The 27,586-nt window shown below is 33.2% G+C and overlaps 1 protein-coding gene and 1 non-coding gene across 3 annotated transcripts in view; both read right to left on the reverse strand.

The window, feature by feature from the left end:
- The window catches only part of PHIP (pleckstrin homology domain interacting protein), a 138,393-nt gene that overhangs the window by 17,843 nt on the left and 92,964 nt on the right, over positions 1 to 27,586 (reverse strand). For both annotated transcript variants that reach the window (XM_025381903.1, XM_025381902.1), the window contains exons 22-35: positions 25,878 to 25,954; positions 23,427 to 23,658; positions 19,141 to 19,260; positions 17,152 to 17,259; positions 16,432 to 16,556; positions 16,218 to 16,300; positions 12,658 to 12,769; positions 12,416 to 12,477; positions 9,817 to 9,972; positions 8,410 to 8,530; positions 5,206 to 5,331; positions 2,268 to 2,337; positions 1,898 to 1,948; positions 1,479 to 1,628 (exon numbers count right to left, since the gene is read on the reverse strand). In XM_025381903.1, the coding sequence (XP_025237688.1) occupies positions 1,479 to 1,628; positions 1,898 to 1,948; positions 2,268 to 2,337; positions 5,206 to 5,331; positions 8,410 to 8,530; positions 9,817 to 9,972; positions 12,416 to 12,477; positions 12,658 to 12,769; positions 16,218 to 16,300; positions 16,432 to 16,556; positions 17,152 to 17,259; positions 19,141 to 19,260; positions 23,427 to 23,658; positions 25,878 to 25,954 (1,593 nt within the window). The remainder of the gene's footprint in view (positions 1 to 1,478; positions 1,629 to 1,897; positions 1,949 to 2,267; positions 2,338 to 5,205; positions 5,332 to 8,409; positions 8,531 to 9,816; positions 9,973 to 12,415; positions 12,478 to 12,657; positions 12,770 to 16,217; positions 16,301 to 16,431; positions 16,557 to 17,151; positions 17,260 to 19,140; positions 19,261 to 23,426; positions 23,659 to 25,877; positions 25,955 to 27,586) is intronic.
- TRNAF-GAA lies at positions 5,024 to 5,096 on the reverse strand. The gene has a single exon. It is a non-coding gene; the product is annotated as a tRNA-Phe (tRNA).

Raw genomic sequence — 27,586 nt, forward strand, 5'->3', positions numbered from 1 at the left:
AGAGACAGGATTTTACCATGTTGGTCAGGCTGGTCTTGAACTCCTGACCTCGGGTGATCTGCCCACGTCACCTTCCCAAAGTGCTGGGATTACAGGTGTGAGCCACTGCGCCCAGCCCTTGAACTATATAACATTTAATTACTTTTTAAAGGGATAAGATAATGATGTCCAATGATACCACATCTAGGTCATGATGTCTTATAAAACATTTTTTATTTTCATTTCAAACCATGAATGCTATCTGAACTGCATAACTTTTTTCTTTTTTGAGACAAGACTCTCACTCTGTCACCCAAGCTGGAGTGCAATGGCGCCATCTCAGCTCACTGCAACCTCCGCCTCCCACGTTCAAGCGATTGTCCTGCCTCAGCCTCCTGAATAGTTCGGATTACGGGTGCCCACCACCACGCCCGGGTAATTTTTGCATTTTTAGTAGAGACGGGATTTCACCATGTTGGTCAGGCTGGTCTCAAACTCCTGGCCTCAAGTTATCCACTCGCCTCGGCCACCCAAAGTGCAGGGATTACAGGTGTGAGATACTGCACCTGGCCCCTGAATTATATAGCATTTAATTACTTTTTAAAGGGATGAGAAATCACTCTACGCTAAATTTAGATTGCTATGATTGCATGCCAAAATAAATACTTGGATCATGTTTACTTAGCTCTTTTTACCATGTATTCCATAAAGATTATACATTGGCATACCTAAATATATACAATAATATCACCTTACATTTGTACACAGTGCTTCACATTTAAAAACTATTTTTTTTGTTTGCTTTTGTTTTTGAGACCGAGTCTCTCGCTCTGTCGCCCAGGCAGCGGGATCTCGGCTCACTGTAAGCTCCGCCTCCCGGGTTTACGCCATTCTCCTGCCTCAGCCTCCCGAGTAGCTGGGACTACAGGGGCCCGCCACCACACCCGGCTAATTTTTTTTTTTTGTATTTTCAGTAGAGACGGGGTTTCACCATGTTAGCCAGGATGGTCTCGATCTCCTGACCTTGTGATCTGCCTGCCTCGGCCTCCCAAAGTGCTAGGATTACAGGCGTGAGCCACCGCGCCCGGCCTAAAAATTATTTTTATATATTCTCTTTACATCTCCATAATCCTGTAAGGATGTAGGCATTATTTTTTTTTTTTTCCTAGATAACTGCCATAATAAATTCATAGAATCAGTGTAGGGAAGACAAAAAGAAAAAAAAATTCAGATGAGAAAACTAAGGGACTAGCTCAAAGCTGCACAACTGGTAGGAACAGAATAACCTATTTCTTACAGTGTCTTGGTTCAGGGCTCCTTCCATTTTACCACACTATTCAAAATTTAGATTCTCTATGTAGTCAAATGGATAATGAGAACATGTATAAAATAATAAAGAAATGAACAATAATCATAAAAAGTAACTAAAATAGCCAACTGTCATGTAAAAGATATGTAGCAAACTGACAGGTAAAGAAAATATTTTCAAAAACACTTACTGGATATTCAAGGAGATCTACTGGCTGACGGAAAGGCTCTGAATCTTCACATTGAAATATGAGATTTAACAATTCTTCACACTGTTTCTTCCATGCTTGAATATCGTAAGACTGGGCTCTATTACGTAATCTTCGTCTAGGCTGATGGTCCTGCGATAAAAGTGTTCAAATATATTAATAAAAGAGCACTTATACAATAAAATTTGTACTTTTAATGCAGTCTTAGATAATTGGGTAATACACAAGAATTCAAACAAAAGAAAATATTCACGAAGTTCTAAAAAACATACATTTTGTAATTGAAACTAATTTGAACATACTTAATGTCTTTTAAAATGCTAAGAGTAAAAAAAGAAAGAAAGCTCTTAATACATTTTAATTCATATAAAGTACTCCTGCTAAAACTAAAACTATATTACCTTCCTTTTTCGAGTAGAAGTTCCTGGCACATCAGCATCTTTCTCTTCTTCCTTTGAGGCAAGAATTTATCAGATTCATAAAACATTTTAAATGTCATTATACTTTATAGTTGATTAATTAGCAATTATTTCCTTTACACACTGGAACACTGTAATGTATATGCTGGGGCACTTTACTGACTCATTAAAAAGTTTCCCATTAAAAATTTTTTTGTAACTCTAAGAAGAATATTCTACTGCCAGTTTTTGTTTTAAACTACACTAGACAAGAAATAATCTTCACAACAGCTTTTACCTGAAAACTATAATATGTAAATTTATTTTTATACAGAGAATATCAATATAGTAATCATAATGAAATATTACATACCTCAGAATCAGACAACACTTTCTTCTTCATTGAATTATAAAGTGGAATTATGTTATAACAAGTCTGATCCCTACATAACAAGGAAATGTTAAAATGTAAGACTACAGCCATGATAATTTTTTTCCTTAAAAATTTGTTCCTAAAACCGTATTTTAAGATAAAAGTAGAAGCTGAAGGCTTGCTTTCTTCTGCATTGGCTTACTCCAATAATGTGTGCACACACATTTAACCCTGACCCCTCCACTCTATGTAGAGTTTTCAGTGTGGCCTGACTATATCATTACACCAAACCCAAGTCTCATCTCCCAGTCTTTGCTTAGGTATCTGCTGTGCTTCTTCCATTCCTCAGTCTTCAAACAGCTAATATATTTCTTGTCTTCCAACTTTCTTTCTTTTATTCTTAAATGTATTTCCCAAAACTCTGTTCTTACGCATCTTCTCTTGACACTATACCTTTTGCTTTGATAACTTTACATACTGGTGGTTTATCTGTGTAAATGAATTCCAAAATTCCTACAATCTGTCCTAACCCTTCTCCTGAGCATTCTACCATAACCTAAAATTCCACATGTTTAAACTTAATAGTGGCTCCCCAGATATCCTTGTTCCTTTCTCTATTTTTTCTTAAACAACATACCATTCTTACAGTAATGGGAATATTGGTTTTTCATTATTCTTTCCCTTTCCTCCTCCTTATAAATCCAATTAGTGGTCAAGTGCTGTGAACTCTATCCCCAAGTATGTCTGGGCATCTGTCCCTTTCTCACTTCCATAAATTAAGTCCTCATCAACTCTTAGTTGGTCAAATATAGCAGTCAATCTGCTATTTATGCTTCTCGTCTCTTCTATATCAATTAAATTAGACACTGCAGTCAAATTAACATTTTTAAGGCATGGTGTAAAACATTTTATTCTCATGTCAAAATACTTTCAACATCCCCTTGCTCTCAGAGCTCATATTTTAAAAGTCTAAAACCTTAGATTGGCATTCAAGGCCACCCATGATGTGGCCCCAACTCAAATTTATAGCACTGTATCTCTACTGTGACTTCTACTCATTACTGTCTACCTCACCCAATTTATATTACCCTTAATTAAACCTCCCTACCTCATGCTGCTCCTTACCCCTGGAATGGCTTTCTTTTCATCTAACGTTTCCTTAATCTATCAATATCTACCTTGAATACAATGTCTTCTTAACATACTTCTCCTCCCCTGTATCTGAATCCCCATCATCATAACTAAAAGTGATCCTACACTCATCTAAACTTCTATACAATTCTCTTATTACTTGTCACAGTTTTCCTTATATTATAGTTTCTTACAGATTTATCTATCCTATGAAATTGTATTAAGAGGATAAAAATACTACCTCCAAGCACCCTTTATGTTACTTTGTATGTATCAATTGCTTGAAATTTTGCCAAATAACTCAATTAAAAAGTATAATTAAAATTTCAAGGAATACTTAATATCTTGAAAACTATCTGCTAAAAAAAGTATTTCTAAACAAACTATACACATCTAAAAAAAATGCCACGGATTTATTTTTAGGAATATACAATACAAATGCTTTAAGTTTCATGAATCTGATTTCAAAGACATTTCAAAGTAGCTGTTTAAAAGAAATACATTTCATAGACTATTTCAAATGTATTAACAATTTTCATCTAAATTATTTCACTGAAATATGAATATGGTATCTCATGTAGTTCTACTGATTCTCTTTGAAAAAACAGATATACCTACACATAGTTATAACACTTACAAAAAACTACAGACATAAGAGTCTTCGGAGGATAATGCTTAATTACTAATTTCAATAAGGAAAACAAAAGCATAGCAATAATGGCCCCCAAACCATTGGAAAGCAATAGATATCTTAGAAAATAAGGTAGAGAAAGGGCACAAAATTGACCTTACTAATTATGTTTGGTGTTTTCTTATACTGAAATGACCTGCATTTCTCAGTTAAAAAACATTAATCAAAAAGGAACTCAAAGATTATGTCCATTAACGAGAATGAAGCACGGATGTTTATTTAAAAAAAAAAAACAAAACACCTGAATAATCCTGAAGTTTTCATTATGTAAAAATGAAAGCTGATAACAGCTAAGTAAGCTTTTAAAATGCTGTTACTACTTCCCAACCAGGAAAAAAAAATTCAAAATAACAACATGGAATCACAGCAGTCTTTGTACAAAGTATAGAATTCATTTCTCTGCCTTCAATTTAGGAGGCTCAATTCATTGTATGACTGCATAAAATCCTTAAGATAAGGAAGGGAAAGTACTTCTGCCTTAATAAATAGTGGTTATCACTCTTGTTATGGGATCAATGAGGAACTAACCTTGACTTTGAACTAGAATCATGAAAGTTAAATTTAGTCTCCTGCTGGACTACTTAAATACTTGTTAATATACTTGACAGGGGCAATATACTGCTAGGATGAAAAATTCTCAAATCAGATGGCAGACACTCATTTACTGTGCAACCTTATACATGTTAACCACTATAGGCCATAGTTTCCTCAATTCAAAATTCCAGATAATAAATCTCTTCCACCTGTAAGATTGTTACTTGGGTTAGAAAAGTTAAAGTAGGTAAAACATTACATGTTAAATAAATCTTTACTGTTATTATTGTCTAACAGTTAGATTGCGAAAAGAATCTTTTTAAAAAAATTTTAACCTTAAAACACAATGGTAATGCAGCTTTTATGATTTCATTCTTATTATTAGCCAATGACCTGTTTCTTCCAAAACCCAGGATCAAACCAGGGACCTTTAGATCTTCAGTCTAACGCTCTCCCAACTGAGCTATTTTGGCTACTCGTAAACGTTTCCTCTTTACAAACAGTATGTTTTCTATTTTAAGAGGAACTATAGTGCCATTAATTATTAAAACTATCATAATTACATATGAAAAAATAACTTACTTTATAAAATGTAGAAGAAGATCAGTCACAAATTTAGCAGATTTCACAATAGGGCTTCCAGGCTCATTAAATGTTCGTGTATTATGCTCTATATATCGAACTTCCCACATTAGAGAAGAAACCCGCCTTAAAAAAACAAAATATAGAAGTTTTAACTTCCTTATATTTAGAAATATGTGTACATCATTTAAAACCAAGACATTCCAACTTTTCAATTTCAGTCTAAACCAATCGTAAAAACCATTGGTCTTATAAAGTCATTTTCAAAGAAGCATAACTGCATTTGTGTTAGGGGAAAAAAAGAGGGGCAACCATAACTATGTATTTGCATACAAGATGTTTGGAATGGAACACACCAGACTATTAACAATGCCCTCTTTTTGGGAGGGAGAACATCTATATGGGGAGTGGCAGGAGAGTAGAAAGGGGAGAGTTTTTAAGTTTTGGCGTTATATATTTTTGTCATGTATGCTATCATTTTTTGGTAATAAAGACCCCTGACTTCTGAACAAAAAAGGAAACAAGTAATTTTAATCTAATTATATTATTGGTAATCAAATGACATATACAAATGAAAAGTTAACTGACAGCCACCTTATGAGATACAAAACTATAAAAATATTGCATGTTCGTTTACCAAGAAACCTAACTAAATGAGAATTATTTTCTGAACACTTAACTGATAATGCTAAAATAAAATCTGGAGTTTTATAATTTTATTTCTGAAAGTAAATAAAAATCCAAGGACAACTTTTGAGAATATTATCTGTGGCCTGACTTAAAATAATAAAGAAGAAAACACTTAGAAAATCTTACTGATTGTGAACAGAAATACAATTACATGGAATAAAAAAACACTGTATGTAATTGTGGACATAGAAACAAAGAAAAACTGCATTTCAAAAAGATTCCCAAGGCTCTATCTAATAACAGAATCACAGATATCTTCAGTGTATCATATAGAAAACTGTGTGTAAAATAAGTATTAGATTAATACCAGCAGGGCAAACTGACAGTAATAGTTTAACAAGAGACTGAACTAGAAGTATCACGAAAGAGAAACAAACTATAAGAAGTCTAACACCAATGAGTGAAGGAAGAAGCAAAAACTTTTAAACAGTGAAATAGTACTGGAAGTCATCATTGTATTGAATAAGAACATAACTCAGGTTTATAACTGAGTTTATTATCAGGTTGGAAAACAGGCAATTTCTAATTCATGTAAGTATTGTGTTCCAAAAGTTTTTTTCCTAAATTGGCTACAAAACTAGGGTAATGCCAAAAGCCTATTTAAAATATAATGTATCTTGAAATACAGATGTTCCTCAACTAATGATGGGGTTATACCCTGATAAACCCACTGTAAATTCAAAATACCATTAAGTCAAAAATGCATGTGATATAGTTAACCTAGCAAACATTTTACTTCAGCCAAGCCTACCTCAAATGTGCTCAGAACACTTACATTAGCCTATGGTTGGGCAAAATCATATGGCAACACAATACACTGTACAGTATCGGTTTAACTTCATGATCACATGGGTGACTGGGAGCTACTGGGAGCTGTAGCTCACTGCCATTGCTCAGCATCATGAAAGAGTACATCACAAGCCCAGAAAAAGATCAGAATTCAAAATTTGAAGTATGGTTTCTACTGAATGCATATCCCTTTCATATCACTGTAAAGCTGAAAAATCTAAGTCAAACCACTGTAAGTCAAACCGTATGTATAGTATATGTTAGCAATTATCATGTTGAGTAATGTGTGAGATATTTACAACAATGGAAGATATCAGCAGCTTATCTTTCTAGTTGTAGTACAACAATTAGTGTATGTATACAAACAGTTCTTTCCTTCTCACCCACACCCATGTCTTGTTTCATCTCTGAAGCACTAGGTTTAACTTCCAATCTTTAGCAATTTAGGGGTCAAGGTAGGAATATAGTTAGGAATTCCTTCATTTTTTTTTTTTTCTCTTAAACTTCCAACAACTGATACTGAAAAAGACTTGAAGAATGCTTTGAGGGTGGGATGGTTGGGAACCACATAGCATAGAGGATTTTCTCCCTATCTCTACGCTTTTTGACAAATATCAAGGAAGCAACAGCAAACACACCTAAGAAGATCAGAAAAATCTTTAGAAACTCAAGTTTAATATATTTGTTTTCTTTATTCCAGTGGTTCTCAATCAAGGATAATTATGCTCCCCAGAAGACATGTGACAATGTCTGATTACATTTTTGGTTTTCACAACTAGGGGGCTGCTACTGGCATCTAGTGGGTAAAGGCACAGGATAGCCCCTCACAATGAGATACGGAAATAAAATTTAAGTCATAAAAAGAACCAAAGGCACATTTTATACAGAAAAATATTAGTACAAAATATGAATAAAACTTCTGTAAGTTAAAAAAGAAGAATAATGGAAAGGACTTCAGTAATAAATAACTGGTCACAAAAAGTTTTAATGCAATGTTACACAAATTAAATTGTTGGACTGCTAAGCAAAGGTTATATGAGAAACATTAAAACTAAAAACAGGATTCTATTATTTAAAAGCTATAAACATATTTTTTGACAAAACATTTTAGGTAATAAACCTATAAAGCCTACTGAAGATTAAAGACATTCAACAAAATTACCTAGATAATGAAAATTAATTGAAATTATGCCTGGGCCATTTAATTCTAATTCTTTTTCATGCTAAACTACAACTATGAAAAACTGAGTATTTTCAAATTTCAGTGTTATAAGTAATGATAAGCTGAATATAGGCAAAATAAGAACAAAATACATAATACAAATACATAATTTTTATTATATATTCTATTAAAAATCAACGAACAAATAAATATTTTAATGTTATCTAGGAGAAAATGAAATAACTTGCCTTGCTTTATAGAATACAATATAAAGACAGTGAGCATAAAATCATTCCAGCCTCTAGGAATAACTGTACCTAGGAACTGTATTTTAAGTGTCTAAAGACCAGCAGCATTGGCATTACTGGTACTTGTTAGAAATGCAGAATCTCCAGTCCCACTCCAAATCTACTGAATAAGATTCTACATTTTAACATAATCCCCAGGTGATTCTTATGTGCATTCATATATACAAAAAGTTGAGAAATACTGCTAAAGATCAGTAAATGGGTGGAAAGATCACCAGCTTTCCTTTGATAGTAGCTACATCAAATGGTTCTAACCTGTAAAACCTGTTTTCCAGTCTTTGTTTAATTGTACTTAGATCCGTTGGATATGCCACTACTGTGCAATACATGGGATAGGCTTGCAGATCCACAGGGGCCACAAATGCTGAGGCAATATCTAAAATAAATAGATAAGTTTGTAAATTTATTTTTGTATGCTTAAAATAATTCAAGAAGAATTCTACTTGAATTAAGACTTAAAAAGTCCTTATCTACATAATCATTAGTCTGCCACTGTCTTTTCACAAACAATATAGTTTAGCTGACATGAAGAATCTCACTTTTTCTTATGTCTACATATATATTGCCAAATTCTAGGGGTATTCATAGGTTTACTGGGAGAAAGAAACAAATTATATATACATATATCAGACCTAAGTACACACACATTGCCATAATTGACAGTTGGCCATTCCTGAATCTATATTTGACAAAACCATTCTATTATTAACACTGTAACATACTGCATTCAAATCTAACCTTTGACTTTCTCAAAACTTATTCCCTTATCTCAACTTTACATTATTCTGAGAAATATCAAACAAGTAGAGAAAAGGAAACAGACCCAGAAGTTTTGATTCAGTAATACTACTGATCCAATACACACTGTAAAGTTGTACAGCAAAAACTATAACTAGTTAGGATTACTCCCACTTTTTTGCTAATTTACATATAATATGTAATATCCTAAAATATTGCTAAAATTATTTAAGGTAGTATTTATAAGGCTATTCCTATAAAGTGTTGGCATTTTATAAAATACTTCAGATTTGAATATTCCTCACTGTGTGTGTCCATCCAGCTCTTCTTACTCATGTTAATTTCTCTCTGGACTCTCTGCAGCTGATTCCTTACTGAGAGAGAGGGTTGCTACAAACCACCACATAGTCTAGAGTTACTTCAGAAGCCCAGAATTCAGATAATCAAGTTTTGTGGTCATTGTTTTCTTTCCTTTTAACAAGGCAAAGCAATTAATATACCCTCTCCTTTCCCCTTAAAAAGATGCTCTTTTGTGTGTGTATATAAAGTTGGGGGAGACCAGTACAAGCTATCCATATAATTATAATTGAGCTTTCAACCCTCCTCCATGAATTCATATCATGTCAGTCTGAATATGTCAAGTGTTTTAAATTGGGTTGTGGAGGACAAAGATTTTTCAGAGATGCCTCTGGCACTTCTAGGAGGCCCTTATTCTAAAATTCAGCTAACATAACCTAATTTATAACTGTTTTAAATAGTTAAGTCCCGTGTTAAGATCACATTCAAAAACAGATTCCACTTAAAATGTTTGAAACCATTGACTTAGGATATTGTGAAAAAAATTTTTTGTTGGAGAATAACAGTATTTTTCTACTACTTTGCATTCTGCCAGTTTTTTCTATACTCATGTGTTGCTTTACTTACCTAGTGTCATCAACTGGTTTATTCCTGCCACAATTCTTTCACATTCTTCATCCCTGGGATTGGTACCCCATTCTCCATCAAGAGGTTTATAGATTAGTGATCTGCACTCACCATCAGTTAAAGGAACACTGGTACCTAGTTCTTCAGGAAATACAGCTGAAATAGAAAAGCAGATCATTGCAAATATGTGGTAACTTATTAGTATTTAGGTTAGCTTTAGAATGTAAAAATAATAGTCACAAAATTAAAGTATATTTTGTATAGATTGGTAAATATACTCTTTATTTTAACACAGGAAAGTACGTTTCAAGGGTCACGAAAATTTAAATTAATTTTTAAATGATACTGTAAATGATTCTCTAAATAATTACTTCTCCAAAATTATACCTGAAAATCTGCTCTGTAATCAAGCTACATGTGCAGAAATCATTTCTATAAAATATGCAAATATCAAAGTTTTCTGAATCACTTCATAATTGCCATGTTTACTTTTGATAAACTATACACAAGGTAAAACTGAACTAAAGTGACATTTTCTAGAAATACTTCAATCGAAGCTTCAATCTTTGAATGTAGGAACAGAGAATTACGAAAATTGACAAATGATGCTTATGCTTATTACTCACAAATTATGAAGGTATGCTTTCTGCATGCTTGAATCTTTAACAGTTTTAGCTGACAGAATCACTAGAGGGTTACGGTAACTCAAAATCTAGAAACGTGTTAGGTGATTTTTCCTTTAGACTAGGTTTTGGCAGATACACACTAAAAATATGCCACTGTTTGTGTACAATCAAAATTCTCATCACAAACTACAATTAAACTCTATAGGTTCGTATGAATGTATATCCAAATAGAACAACAACAGTAACCACCCTTCAATATACTTAGGTAGGAAACGAAATAGTGAATCAGTATCACTTATTCATTTAAAAAATATCCAAGGCATTCTAACACCAACTGGCTTCACTGCTATCATATTCACAACAGTTCAATGTGAGTTCAAATTTAAACTTTTTTTTTTAATAAATGAGAGAAACAAAAAGATAAGCCATGTAACATGGTTACAAATTAAGATATTTTATAATTTTAACAGCTCTAATTTAGCAGTGAGATAAAAACATATAATATTGGCATTAAATTTTCAAAGTGATAATTCCTGCAAAGAACTAATCTTAGCTTACCAGCATGACCATCTTCTCATTTCTGAGGTCTATGAGATTGGCTTATTTTCTCCAACAGTTATTTTTTCTCTGACTTTGGAATACAATAACTACTGAGTAACTCAATTAATAAAAGATGATTTCTACTATGTTAGAAATTAGATGTTTTCCTCTTTGTATTTTAAAGATCTTATTTTTATCTGCTAACAGATATCATTATTATTATTGTTGTTGTTTTTGAGATGGAGTCTCACTCTGTTGCCCAGGCTGGAGTGCAGTGGTGTAATCTCAGCTCAATGCAACCTCTGCCTCCCAGGTTCAAGTGATTTTCCTGCCTCAGCCTCCTGAGTAGCTGGGATTACAGGCACATGCCACCACACCAGGCTGATTTTTGTATTTTTAGTTGAGATGGGGTTTCACCATGTTGGTCAGGCTGCTCTCGAACACCTGACCTCGTGATCCACCTGCCTCAGCCTCCCAAAGTGCTGGGATTACAGGTGTGAGCCACCGTGCCCGCCCTGTAATGTATTATTGTTAAAAAAAATCAAACAATATAGAATAACAGAAAATAATTTATGAAGTCTTTATAATCCTACTCTATAAATAATCATTATTAAAATCTGGACTATATCCTTTTAATCCCTTTTTGGCTTATGCAATTGTGTATGTGTGTTGTATTTTTTACAAACAAACAAAAATGGGCAATGAAGTGGAAAGAATATATAAACTCCAGGCTTTGGTCCCAATGACCTTTTCTCAGTACAAGGAAGACATCGTACTCACTGCCTAAGGCTAATTATTAAATCCTGAATGTGTCAGGCCATATGCACAATGACAGTTATATTGTCATTATTAATTATATCTTCGTTGAGCTCTTGTGTGTGTCAGACTCTACAATAAGCACTTTACACACATGATGCTATTTAATCCTTAAAGCAGCCCTATAAGGAAGGTATTAGCTTAGACGGTTTCAAAGGCCGAGTCCTAAAAAGTTGGGGAGTGAGGCTTTATGGAACTTGCCAAGATCACATAAAAAATGACAAGTCAGGATACGAACTGATGTCCATCTCTCTCAAAAGCATAACCACTTAACTATCATGTTACACTGTAAGCAGTCTGCTAAAGTTACAAAAATGTCTCTGCCTCCCAAATGCACACTTTCTTGAATAATAATTAATAAAACAATTTCATATTTTGTTGTAATAAATTAATTTCAATCTTCCCGGTGAGACTATAAATTCCAAGTAGGCAAGAGTTATATCTATATTCTTTGCTGCTGAATCTCCCCTACTTCAAGGTGTACAATAAGTATTTGCTGAATGAATGTTTTCTATTTGATACTCATAACAACTGTGATAGCATGTTAGCAAATCTTAAATAATTTCTTAAGAAATTAACTCCATAATGCAGACACAAAAAGCCCAACACACACTTACCATTATTAGGTATAAGCTCCATATCCCAAGGACTCATCTTTTCTGTATCTCCATTGTCCCAGCTTAAAGAAAGAAAAATCATTATATTAAAAAATCTAAATTATTGTTTCACAATTTTAATAAAATCAATTATCAAAATAATTGCTTCTGTGTTTAAAAGAAGTCTCTTTATCTCTTAATAGATGGAAAAAAAAATTCACAGCAAGCCTAGGTGAACTAAAATACAACAAATGTTTCCTTACCAAACATTGTAGCATTGAAACAGACTATCAGGGTACTCAAGTTGAAGAGGTTCCTGGCTTTCAATTGTTCCAAACCACCAGGCATCATCTATGACAGACCTGAAGCGGTCACCTGGCCAAGAACAAAAACTATCTCATTATTCTGAAATGCATGGTTGCTGTCACTGCTTTTTCCTAACGTAAACCTTTAAGTACCTAAACTGCCTGTATGACTTCAGAAGACAAAAAGTGAACCACACACTCCAAAAATAACTAAGTACAATCAGCAATACCAAGAGAAAAAAGGTATTTAGTAAGCATACTTGAAGTGTGACTTAGCAGTTTTCAATTCTACTTTTTATATTTCATTAAGGTATTCACTTGCTTTAGGCATTTTTACCAATCTAGCATTTTAAATTCATCATTAACACTATACCCAAACTTTTCACTCAAAGATTATTATAATTTAGGTAAATTCTACTCAACAATTACTTAATCTATTTTTAATTTCTTACTTTCTGTAAGCAAGTTTTCCCAACCAACAATCAATCAAGACTCCGTCCTAAACAAAACAACATAAAATCCAACCTGTCTTCCTTCATCTCAATCACTCTTAATACTCACTCACTCTCCCTTTCCTGTAAAAGGAAACAAAAAAAGAAACAAAAAATAAAACAACTAGTCTTTTTAAAACAGAGGACACTCCTTGTGTCTATTTCCTTATCCGACTGCTGTCATCGTATTACTTAACCTGCTTTTTCCCAAAGACCTGAACAAGCTATAAATGCTATGGCTTTTTCTTATGTAAATCTTCTCATGTTCCTTCCGTGTCATAAGAAAACTGTAAGTCACTTACTTCCTTTATGCAATGCTTTCCTGTTCCTCAGCTATCACAGTACTTGAGTTTTCTCATGGCTAGCATAGGCTAGAGTCTGAAAGACTTGGGTTCAAATAATGTATCTGTGTAACTTTGAATATATTAATTATTTTTGACCTTCATTTTCCTTGTCTATAAAATAGAAATGGTGATGTCTACCTCCCGGTAATTTTTGAATAATGCATTCTATTAAAGTACTCTACATTTTTGACACACGGGTAAGTTAAAATGAATTAAGTTAGCAATTAATCTGAATCAGTTTTATTTTTAAACTCATAAAGAGAAAAGTATCTATGTTCTCCTTTTCTTACCAAAAAGGATTTGAAAGTTTATAAAAACATACAGCATGAAATTAGTTAAAAATTTGAAAAACAAGGTAAAAGAATATGATAGAAAATTGGAGCCAGGAGAAAAGTTCATAGGACACAACTGCATGTTGTTGACAGTTGTTCCTCAGATGCATACTAGTGACACTTAAGAAGCTACTATATAGTTTAATAAGAAGCATTCTTGACACCACCACAACTTCACACTAAACATGAAGAGTTTCAAAAAGCTGTATCTTATGACCCTATACAGACTGATCATCATGCTAAAGAGGAAGAACTGAATAATGTGTGCCTAACCATAATGAACAGTATCTGCAGAGTAACAAGAAAGTTAAGCAAAGAACCTGGACTACTACTGAAGTCCACCATTGAGAGTAAGCCTTAAAACATTTCTGAGGAGGGGCTGAAGTAAAAATTACTAATGTAATTTTAAATGGCAGTCGATAGGTGAATGCATATATCCTCAGATATAAAAGACTAATTAGATACTAACTTTAGAAAAATATTAACCCATAAATTAGAATAAAATCATAATATTCAAATGAGAAAATTATGACGTTCATCCATTTTAACTCTCTCTGATTTGTCCAATGTCAGCCATATTACTTTGCCGAAGTTATGAGCTCACTTCTGGAATATTCCTGAACTTTGATCTCTATTATTTGTTCTGCAATTTGTTGGCAAATTCAAGTCCTTAAAAAATAAAATTTATCATATCAAGTAATGTATGTGAAAAATTTAAAAAATCAGATGTACCAAAGGCTGATAGCCAAAACCAAGAAAAATGTTTACATCTGTTTTAACTACTACTTCTTGACTTACAGATTTCTTCACTCATCAATTTTTGACAGTAAATATCAAAGTTGATTCTTGAAGACATGGGTTTTAACTGACCAGGTCTACTTACACACAGATTTTTCCAATAAACAGATTTGTCCCTCTGTATTGGCAGATTCTACATCAGCAACCAAATGCAGATTGAAAATACAGTATTAGTGGGATGTGAAATCCATGAATACGGAAGGGTCAACTTTTCACACTGGGGGGTTCCATAGGATCAACTCTGGGACCTATGTATGCAAAGATTTTGGTATTCATGGGGGTCCTGGAAGTAATTCCCTGTGGATACTAAGGGACAACTATAACCTTAATACAACTGTACATAAAAAGTATGTGTATTATATTTAATCCATATTCTATTTTTAATAATGACTATGTAAATATTGCTTGCTCCTAAGCAAAATAGCGTATAATGCCTTTCTTATATAATTTTGTTTTCCCTAAAATTAATAATTATTTTTTAACGCTTGGTTTTCAGTGAATTTACAATTAAATCTATCCACAATCTCTAACAGCTCAAGCTGTAAAAAACATTCTTCAATGTTATTTTGCACGAAGACAAACTTCCTAGATAAGTTATGTGTTCCAATTTTTTCCCCCTGAAGATTTTCCTCTTGAGGGAGATTTGGACTTGTTAGGTAGCTGCTATCCTGAGGCTTCTACTGAATACTTGGGATTCCTTTTAACTTTTCCTGTTCTGGACTTCCTGTTTCTTGAGGGGATTCCATACTTTTCCCTTTCTTGGTTTACTCCCTTATTTGATGAAACACATCTTTCAAAACTTCTAGGGAAATGGTACACGAGATGTAAATTTTCTTTCTAACTTCCATGTCCATAATTTTGATAAATTGCATTTTCCTAATTTCTCTTTACAGAGCACATACAAGTTTTCAAAAAAGGACAAACCACCATGCCAATGCATTCCAATGGCACTGAAGGATAGACTGGTATGTCAATTGATGTCCTTTTTCAAACCATACATACCATATACACATCACACCATGACATACATTGGTCCTATATGAAATTTTTAAGAGAACTACACTCATAAGTGGCACATCATCTATATGTAAATTAATGCACCTTAAGTGCCTGAAAACTTTTAAGGATTTTAGCTTCTTTGAGACTTGTTTATGATACTAATTTTAAAGATTATAACAGGATTAACCAATAAAAGAAAAATGTCAGTTTAGCTTTAGTACAAACTTACACATCTTGTTAAGCTTCTTTTGGCTTCAAATATAAATTCTATTGTTAATATTTTTATATAAAAATTTAACTTAACATGTACAACATGGAAAGAAAAAGTCAAATGTAACAGAAAAACATGTTTGAAATTTAAGCATCAACTAAAGTATTTTCACTTCTAAACAAAACTGAACAATACCTCCGACACAGTACCTTACTTTGCTATTAACATTCCTACAAACAGCAAAAAGATTTCTCTGATAATCTTTTTCTCAAGTATGAAAAACAGTAAATCACTAAGAAAAAAACCACATCAAACATCTATAGCTTCTAAATAAATTACCCACCTATATTCCATCGCCTATATTTTGCATCATCAAATTGTTGTCTCAAGACTAGGAAATCTATAACGTCAGGCATATCATGGTATCTAATTACAAACAGAAAAAAACTGATTAGGTCACATACCTAAAAATACCTAAAAGATGTTCAAATGTATCTGAATCTTGAAAAACAATCTACAATACTAAGAAAACCATTGCCTCTTTCAACAGTCCTTACTTCATGGTAAATGATCCGCCAGTCAGTTTACCAGTATCAGGATCTAGAAAAGCAAGTTTAAGGCAGCAAAGGGTAGGTAATCCCACTTCATACTTTATGCCAACTATTTTCATAAGTTCTTGTTCCTGAGAGAGACAGAGAATATAAGAATCTATCTTTACAAAACAAACCACAAAACAGACTGCTAAACATGGTTGAGAAAAAATTTCTTGGTTTAAATCTTGATTTGGATGGTGATGACTGAGTACATGTAAAAATTTACTTAGCTCTATACTTAAGATTTGTGCACTTTATAGTATGCAAGTTACAATGAAATTTTTAATAAGTAAGAAAGGGAAGAAAAATATGGAGAACTTTACTAAAGTAAGTTTTCTATTACCATTCCAAAGACCTATGGTAACTTTGAACTACTGCTGACAAATCTAGAAATACGCATCAAATTTATGAATACAAAGCTTACCTAAGACTTATTCCCTAATTTTCACTATAACTAAATTTTGTACCCAACCCATAAACTGCACTGGAGTATATAAATTCACTCAAATCGTGTGTTTCTCTGGATGAAAATCAAACACCTGCTACTCTCTAGGACTGCTTCAATTAAACAAGGTATCTTCATGATGCAGTTTCTCATAGTATTAATAGTAACCTTTGATACAATTTTCTCCAAAATCCATAATTGTATTTTTGGGGCCATTAAATAATAAATCAATGTCATACCCGTAGTTCCATTTTATGCCATGGTTGTTTTTTGGGATTGATACTATATATTTTATTTTTCCGGGCCATTTCAACATAGGCTTCATGTCCTTGTCGGAAATAATAAACCTAAAAAATAAAGTCATATTAAAACCTGGATGTGTTTCCTTTAATCCAATATACAGGTATCTGCTGAAATTGCAGAGAGAAAATCTAATGCCTTTTGAGCCAACAGAAATTATAACATTTTCTCCCTCCTCCTTTATCTCAAGTTGTCTTAACATCACTAAATCATAACCAAAGTGTTCCAAATAACATTACTTTGAATACACACAAGTCAAGATGAAAAGTTATTTTCTGGTTTCACCATTTTATTCTTAAATTCAAAATAAGTTAATCTATATTGCATAATAACGTTAAGTAACTAATAAGTTTATTGTCCACTTTTTTCCTTATTTTTTTTTTTTTTTTGAGACAGAGTCTCACTCTGTCCCCCAGGCTGGAGTGCAGTGGCACGATCTCGGCTCACTGCAAGCTCTGCCTCCCGGGTTCACGCCATTCTCCTACCTTGGCCTCCCGAATAGCTGGGACTATAGGTGCCCACCACCACGCCTGGCTAATTTTTGTATGTTTACACGGTGAAACCCGGTCCTTAACATTTTTAGCAAGTGGTTTGTACACATGCAGAAAACATTAAAATGAAAAATGTACTTTCACATGTATTTTAATCCTTACACAAATCCTAGTAAGACAGCAGGGCATACATTTACCCCCATTTCATGAAGATCAAATTTAAGTGACTCCTGACTACTGTCTTGGAGAACTAGTACTTGAGACAGCAGTCTGACACCCACTAGTAGAAGAGCGTGTTTAAAAACGCTAAGTTTTTAGTAACATTTTGGGATCGCCACTATCCCCCATACTTTCATTCTATTCATTAATACCATTATTGTTCCAGTTGGCTGGAACTTTAAATGATGGAATAGTGCTGAATAATGAAGACCTTCAAGCACCTTCAAGCACCAGCAGTTAAAAAGACAACCTAACCACTTTGAAAGGAAATCATTCAACAAGGAATTACAAACTTTTCTGGCCACGGTGAAATAATGTATTAAAATATAATTTCACATCTTAATGCTACAGGATGTTAAGATCTATCACTGTACTATACTACAACAACGTGGTAATGCTCTGTGCTCAAGTCTTATGAGGCAAGTAGGATTTCTAAATAAATTCATTCGGACTGTTCTTTAGAATCACTCTAGCATTAAAAAGTTTTTGTTTTCTTTGTTTTCTTAAAGTGTCAATTACCACTGATACTGTTAATTCGTATGCTTTGCTAAAGAAGCTTCTATTTTAAGTCCCAATTTATTTATGGTCAATCTGTTGGACACCAGATAACACTCCTATTAAAATTTGTGTACAAAATAAGGAGACACTAACCTTGAGTAAGAAATGTTGAGACCAGTTCTTACATTTTCATTCTAAATTCACAAGTACATATTCTAAAACAATGGTCTCATCCTCAGTTTCTTAAAAATTAAATAGTATTTCTTATTCTAAGATTAAAGATTTTTTAAAGATCTAATAAACTATGAACATTGTGGGTAAACAAAACACAACACTTTTTGAAATAAAATTAAATGAAAATAAGGTGCTAAATTTCATTTTTCCTTTAATATGTTATACATTAAGCCTTAAGATAAATGAATATATTTTAATTTAAAAAGATAAAGCTGACAATAAAACTCCTCTTATTAAAACATACATTCCTTTTTTAAAACACTAACAAAATTTTCATTCTTATGATATTTAGATTTACAGCAGCTTCAAAGAGGATTATCATTAGATTTTCCCTCCTAATTGTACTTTCTCCATACATAGATACAAACATCTAGAATGAGATACTTTATAAAACTGATTCAATTTTCTAGAAGTCTATTTCAAGAGCTATTAAAAATGTTTAAAACTATGTGAGGAAAAAAGGATAATTTAAAACTTTTAAAGTACCTCATCGCCCATCTGTGGCACAAATGGACATCTCCGGGGAATAGTATCTGTAATCCATGTTGACGGCAACCATTCTTCTAATGTCAAACCGTTTTCAGTTAGTTCTCCCACAGCCAATCTCTGACAAAATTTAGAACATTGTTAAGTAATCATCAGAAAAGCATTAATCCACCAATCTACTCTTTAAAATAACTATAAAGATAATTGAATAAAAGGGGAAGGGCACCACTGTACAATATTATATACAGTTGGCCCTGTGTATCCATGGGTTCTGCATCCATGCATTCAACCAACCTTGACTGAAAATATTTGGGAAAAAAAGTCCACAAAGTTCCAATAGGCAGAACCATGCTACATTCTGAATACTATGCTGAATCCACACAAATAAAATGATGTGTAGGCACTGTATTAGGTATTATAAATAATCTAGAGATGATTTAAAGTATATATAGGAGACTGTGTGTAGGTCACATGCAAATACTATGCCATTTTTTATAAGAGACTTGAACATCCCTGGATTTTGTTATCTACAGGGTCCTGGGACCAATCTTCCATGACTACTGAGAGATGATGATCCTTTAAGCAACAAAACACTTACCCTGGAAAAAAATGGCAGCAGTGGCTACAGAGTTATTCAATCTCTCCAAATCACTGTCTACAAAGAGAACTAACTAGAAGCAAAACCCAAAATTCCACAGCCAACACTCACAACAAGGTAACAAGATATCCCCACAAACCCCAAAGTACAAGCTCTGTGTATTCTCCTTTCCTTTCAAAATGCTATCAATTTTATAAACATTCCATATAACAAACCAAGATACCCTAGAGTTTTTTTTTTTTTTTATCCTAGTTCTAGTAAGTTAGAACTAAGTAAGATCTTCTCATAGGAGCTGAGTAGTGCAAGATATAGAAGGCTAATTATTTCCATAAGCTGGACATTATACTTCTACATAGCATGAGAAACTATGCCTCTGAGAAAGTTCCTTAACTTTGCTGGTCACCCGCAAGTGGCCACAATGGTCTTGATGTTGTTACCTTAGACTCAGAAAAAAATGAACTTTCTAAGACTATTTGAAACCTAGTATTTTTATAAGTAAAAAAATGTTATGCAACTGATTAAAGTCTTTTGTGAATCACATGTAAAACATTAAAGACGACTGTACACTAAGACTGCTACATTTTACTCATGTTTTTTAAAAAACAAGGTACTGTAATTATCACTATAAAATAATACTTGTTTACTAAAAGAAGTAATGCTTATAACACGGTATCAGAGAACACTATTTGCAATAAGTACTACTACTGCTTCCCAACTGTAGTAGTTATCATTTTCCTCTTTTTCCTATTAGCCACACCATACTGTTTCTCAGTCAAACACATCAAGAGCACTACCCTGAAGACTTAGGGTAAAGGTCTTTGATATTTACTATACATGAGATGGGTTCATTACAGAATTTTAGGTAGAAGCATAGTACGATCTCACTTATATTTTAAAAGGATCACTCTGGATGCATCAGAACAAGGATTGGCAAATCATGACCCTCAAGGGCAAGTCCAGCCTGCCACAATTTTCATATATTTTTATTGGAACACAGCTATACCCATTTGTGTATTATCTATAAATGCTATTATGGCAGAGTAGCTGGCCTTCTGTAGAAAAAAATCTGTCAACCTATGCTTTAAAGAATAGACCCTAGGGAGAAAAAAGGAGAAACAGGAAGACACGTAGGATGCTACCACCGTAATATAAATGAGAGTTCAGGGTGATTCACACCAATGTGATAGCAGTGGAGTGGTGAAAAACAGTAAAGTGCTGAATATATTTACAATTCATTAGATAATTAATTCCCTGATGGACTAGATGTGGACTATGAGAGAAAAAGAGGAATCAAAGATATCTCCAGGGTTTCTGGTATAAACAACTAAGAGAGTCATCACATTACTGAGATAAAGAGGGGTGGGGTACAGCGGGTTTGAGAAAAAAGCTTGGTAAGTTTTGTAGGTGTTAGATGTGAGGAGTAAATTGATATCCAAACAGTAATTTGATATATGCACAGTTGCAAATAAAGTAGCAATTATGTTATGCACTGAGTATATCAGAGAGATCCCACAACCCAGGAACTTCCACTGTGTTTTATTCAGAGCAGTTCTGATTTTATCTGTTTTGTATACTGAGGAGCTATGTTTGTTTGAAAAGGGTTTCCTGTGACTAATAAAAAGGAAAAGACAGAAAAGTTTGAAAATCATAATTCTAGCCTCAATATGGACTATTAATTGCTAGGCAAGTATTTCTCCCTATAAGGAATTATCTATGTTCAATGGGGAAGCTAACAACTTTTACACCAAGACAGGTAAGTTGTATATTAAATAAGAATAATCGTATGTATGACTGAAAGACTTTGGCATCACCAAAAATCATTATGAAGACAAATCTTACAGCCCAATAATTCCTGAGGAACTTAGAATGTTTGGTTGAGGAAGATTTCTGTCTCTTATTAATTACAACCATTAAGGGGTTAAGAATGCATTGAGTATTCTTTAAGATTTCCAGCTCCATGATTTGAGTTTTTTTTAAAATATGGAAAGCATAAATAATTTCTTTCCTTTCCAACCATGGGAATGCTTCTAGGCACAGCTCAAATCTTATTTCCTCTAGGAAATCTCATCTGAAATTCCAACATAAGAAGACCCTGTTTAAGAAGGGAAATACTTGTATGTTTATTCAAGATAACTAGAGGACTAGGGAATAAGAACAAGTCCATCTACTGTTACATCACTGCTAGGCATGTGAACAAAATTTAAACTAAAGGGAATACCCTCCAGTATCCTAACCTTACCATATTTAAAGTGACCCACATAATTCTATTGGAAGAGTCATCCCATCACAATACTTTGTCACAACAACACAGTGAAATTAAAATATGCCAAATGTTAACAACAGATCTACATGTGCCAGTGCATGAAGAAGCCCATGGTATTAGTTTGAGGAAAATTATCAAATTAAGGGGACCAGATGAAGCAAACTGTACTCTTGGGATGAAAGAACTGTTCTCACAGTGACTTATCACTGCAAACCTCAAAAGTTCACCAAAATTGTCCTGAGATGAAAAAGAATATTTACCTTATTAGCCAGACACATGGCTAAATCAGTTTTCTTTAACCAATCTGTCTACTACATATATAAAATAACAAATCAGACTACATTTATCATCACTGACAAGGTAGAAAAGAAAAACTGTGGTAACTGTGTGGCATTCTCTTTGGTAAAGCTTCCCCAAACAAAAGCAAAAGAGGCAACAAGAAAAATAGCAGCTGTGGAATCTAAATTAATTATAAAGCTGAAACAATAACTCAACAAATGTAGATAAAATAAACACTTAAAACAAAACAGATATATTATATTCTTATGCATTTTGAAAGCTCTGTGGGAATAAAGACCCTATGGTCTCCCACTATTTAATTCTACAAATGACAACTTATACTTAAATGGTAGAGGTTACAAACAAATCTTCCTTTTAATCAAATACTGCTTCCCATTTACAGTCTTTAGGGAAGCAGAAAACATGCCCCTCGTGTTGTATTTACTTTAGAACAAAAATTAAACAGCTCTCACTTTCATTCCTATGTTAAAGAATTTCAACTCCATACGAGCTGACAGATATTCTTCCTATAATATTTCTTACGTTCTCTGTTTTTTCTCAAATTGTCCAGACTTAACTGTGGTAATCAAATCAATACTGCTACTGACCAAAGGACTGAAAACTTATGGCTCACACACTTTAGATTAATGAAGGAATGTTACAAGCCCATCTTACCCCACTTTAGCTTCATATTTGCCTTGGGATCAATTGTGACAAGCTGTGTCATTTCTACTCTGTGTGATGTTCCTCAAAGACTTTGTTTATTTTCAGCAATAACAATTAATAAGGATAGTTAAACATAAAGGCAATTCATAGACTAATATACTATATGTTTTGTATCATTATGTATTTCACATAAATAAATTCCACCAGACTGTCAAGAAAAATCTGATCTTTTTAAGATTAAATTTCAGTATTTAGGATATGGCAATTTTGTAAGTAAATATTTTTACATGCTAAATATCTAAAAACTCGAATAAACTAAATATATTTAGGTATACTTTTTTACTACTGTGTACTTCTGAGTTTTTTCTATTATTATTTGCTGATACACTTCAACAATGTTTGTGATCAATTGTACTTCAACATGTGTGCTTTAAACTGTTTCCCTAGAAAACACCAAATTTGTAATTTTAAAAACCAAACCTTTTGTTTTCTTTCTTTGGGCTTCTTTTTCTTTGGTGATATTGGTCCATCTTTTTCTTCATTTACTTTTTTCTTTTCCTTTTTGATCTGTTTTTGCTTCTGTTTTTCAGATTCTTCTTCTTCATCTGAACTGCTTTCTGCTTTCTTGGTTTTATTCTTAGGAACTTTCTTTGGTGGCTGCAGATTAATTCCTGCATCTGCTGTCCAGTCAGAGTAATCACTGGAGTAGTCACTAGAAGGACAGAAGGGATTTTTAGGTAACACACAAGATAAAATTTTAAGACTTGTTTTATAAAAATGAAAAGAAAGATTATAATAAAGAGAAATGACAAAACAAATACTTAAACTAACAAAAAAATACTTCCCTAATTTTCAACTCATCTTCAAAAGTTTCTTAAAATTCTACAGGCTTTACTTAAATATTGCAAAAGAAAAAAAACCTCCCCCAAAACCTGAAGATACATAAAGACACAACTTTAAGTGAATAAACAAATTTAAGTACCTTTCAAGATTTTAAGAAAAATATTGACTTCTGAGTGTTGCATATGTTACAAATTCTGTGGGTATATAAAAATAAGGAAGAGGGGGTCACTTTTCTCAGTTCTAGTGACAGCATAAAGATAACCCTGGAGAGCACAGAAGGTGTCAACATTGAGGAGATATGGGGATTCCTTTTTTAAGAGGAAGTGGTAGTTCAGACAGAGGGAACTCTTATGGTCCAGCACTAGTGCTCTCAAGGTAGCTGGATATTGAACTGGCAGAGTCAGAAGTGTTCCTGCCCAGGGGAAAGACTGTGTTTGCAAACTTTACTCTGCATGTAAAGTAATGAAATTTCATTTAGATAAAATTATTCTACCTACCTACACCTTAGGTGTATCTTATGCTTCAAAGCATGCCATGATTCAGAAAATACAGGCCTTACTATATTTTGTATACTGCTTCCAATCATGTTTGTCATTTCTTTTTAGTTTACCTTCATTGACAAACGATTTACTGAACCAATCATGTTGTAAAATAAAGAATCTAGTTGTATTATCTTCTATAGTAATTTTAGTATGTGAGCATATTTACTTATTTTGACAATTTTATGAACATAAATGTCTTAAAGGAATCTAAGTTATGTTAAAAGCAATAATTAGCTTGCCTAGATTTAATGATGTATAACCTCATGCCTCTAAAAATACTGCTGTTAACATTAACGTGGAAAAAGCAGATTTTACTGGAGCTTTATTCCATTGTCATTAACCCTCCCCACTACCCCCTCCACTGTCCAAATGTTCTTTATAAGCACATACCTAAATCTCTGATTATTCTAATCATCCCAGATAAGAATCAAATAATTCAGATGTTTTCTAACATGATTTAGTCATTTCACTATGAAATTTAAAATGATTTTTAAGAACTTAAACTATTTTCAGATATGCTATTCTAAAACAGGTTGTCTTCAACTTATGAGCATTTTATTTATACTAGCTCCAGCCAAGGCCACTGTAAATGGTACCTGCCAAATCACACAGTTATCACTCTCTAGAGTACTTGGCTCTTACAGAAGATCTTCTGCTGTCAGCATAAACATAATTACAAACTCCAGAGCCCAGCATTCTTTACAACTGTCCTCAACTGCTAAAACCACCACTACTCTTTTAATACAGGAACCCCTATGTCATCTCAGGGTTTGAAATACTCTGATTCCATTGTTGAGCCAAAAGAACTTCAATGTTTCCTTCACTGACCTGTTCTGAATACAGAAAACTACTAGATAAAACCACACACATTTGCACATCATTACCAGAAATCATTACTGTGAGAATAGGAGAGCCCTTGATTGTAGAACTGAGGAACTCTTACAGCCTCTACTTCATACTTTGTCTCTTCTATTTTAAGAGCCACTAAGGTGGGGGATAAGTTTAGCAGCTAATCATAACTGCCATCCCCAAAGGCTATACTCTCTTCTTGCTACTAAGACCTTGAAAAGTTAGCCAAGGTCATAAGCCCTGCAACAATGTGAATCGCCAGTATAAGGAGTTGGAATCCTCACTGGCCTGGTCAAATAAGGTAGGGATAACAAGAAAAAGGAGAGCTTATTCCTCTTATCATTAGTATTCCATAAATTCCACTACATTTAAGATAGTTAACTCAGGGGGCTTGCATTACTTCCTTAACTTCACACTTTTCAAAACCAGTAATGAAACTGGCTTGCAATTCAACATTATAATAGTATTCATAAAAAAAAATACTAAATAAGAAGATAAAGTTAAAAGCATCATTTTGCAGATCCAGTTGTAATCACCAAAAAATTATTTTCTATAGAGAACATATATCAGAAAATCTACATTTCATATAACTTCCAAAACTCTCTGAAGAACCTGAAACGTGTTGCTGGTTTTAAAAAAAAATCACCTTTCTAAAGATTTTATATAACATTTGGAGAAATAAAAATCATTCATTTACCTAGAACTGCCATCACTGTGCCATGCTCTCTCTTCTTCTTCAGATGTTCCACCACTGACAGCAACTACTTCACCTTCCTAAGATATGTTGAATACATGTCTTATTGCATAATTTTATAAAATAACATTTTATGATTACAGAAAATATCAGTGATATCTTATAGTATCAGTCATATTGGGATATTTAAAATTTGATTTAAATTAGTTGCAAAGGGTGTCGTGGCTCATGCCTGTAATTCCAACACTTTGAGAGGTTGACGTGGGCGGATCACTTAAGGTCAGGGGTTCGAGACCAGCCTGGCCAACGTGGCGACACCCTGTCTCTACTAAAATACAAAAAAAAAATTAGCTGGGAATGGTGGCGGATGCCTGTAATCCCAGCTACTTGGGAGACTGAGGCACGGAATCGCTTGAACCCAGGAGGCAGAGGTTGCCATGAGCTGAGATTGCACTGCTACACTCCAGAAAGAGACTGTCTCAAAAATAACCAATAATAATAAAATAATAAGAGTTAGCTGCTTCTCTTTAAAAAATTAGTTGCAAAAAACAGCTTTTACTTTTTTTTTTTTTTTTTACAAATAAATGAGAATACTTAAATGTATATAAAGACATAATACTTACTAACATTGGATTCAGAGCAATCCTACAGATTACCATTTTAAAAGCCTCACAACGTATCTTCTAGATAAAATTATATCAAATTCCATATTTACATTTGAAATTATTACTTCTTAGCCTTTTCAAAATACAAAGCTTTCTTTTCTATGGGTGCTTTGAGAAGGCACATTTGTGTTTATTTATTACAGGCACATCTATGTTTTACTTATTAAAACAGCTTTCCCATATTCAAAAGGATGTTCCACTTCTGGTCTTATTTTATCCAAATGGTAAAGGACTAAAAAATACTCCAACACTCTGTTTCTCTTTAGTAAATATTCATGAGTCAACAAAGAATATTATCTGTGAGAGCATTTTCTTCATAAAGTTGGATTTTTTGATGGCAAAAATATTGCATGTCTTCCTCGCTTAAATAAACTTCATGCTCCAATAACAGTAACATCTCGTATTTATTAAGCTTTTACTGTATGTTACAAACTATTCTAAGCACTTTGTATGTATCACCCCATTTGGGCTTGACAACGCACTATTGGTGATAGAGAGAGTTATTTAAATAAAACAAACTAAAGCTTTAAAAAGTTGAGAACTTTGCCCAAGGCGGCACAACTAATAAGCAACAAAACTTGATTTAAGCCCAGGTCACTTTAGTCCAAACCCTGGACAACATTCCACAAGAATGGTGTTACTTGCTGGGCATATTCAGGTAACTTTTAAAGAGGACAATGGGGTGGATTATTTTAATATTTAAATAAAATAATATATTTGGGACAAAAGTTTTCCTATTTTGATGTTTTAATGAAGAATGTGAATTATATGTCTATTCCACAGTTATGAAAACTAAGCAAAAATGAAAAAAATCACATTTGCATATTTTATTAACAAAAAGCATATTTTATTAACAAATTTAATCACTGCTCAATATAACAAATAAATCTAAGCAAGTGATATGACTTTTCCCACATTTCATGTGTTACTTCCTTAAAGGGGGGAAAAATAAACAGAATTATTCCTACATTACAAGTATGAAATACTACAGTACAAAACATTTCAACGAAAAAACCAGAGTTCCTTCCAATTAATTAGTATACTGTG

The sequence above is a fragment of the Theropithecus gelada genome, chromosome 4 (genome assembly GCF_003255815.1).
Source record: "Theropithecus gelada isolate Dixy chromosome 4, Tgel_1.0, whole genome shotgun sequence".
Lineage (NCBI taxonomy): Eukaryota > Metazoa > Chordata > Mammalia > Primates > Cercopithecidae > Theropithecus > Theropithecus gelada.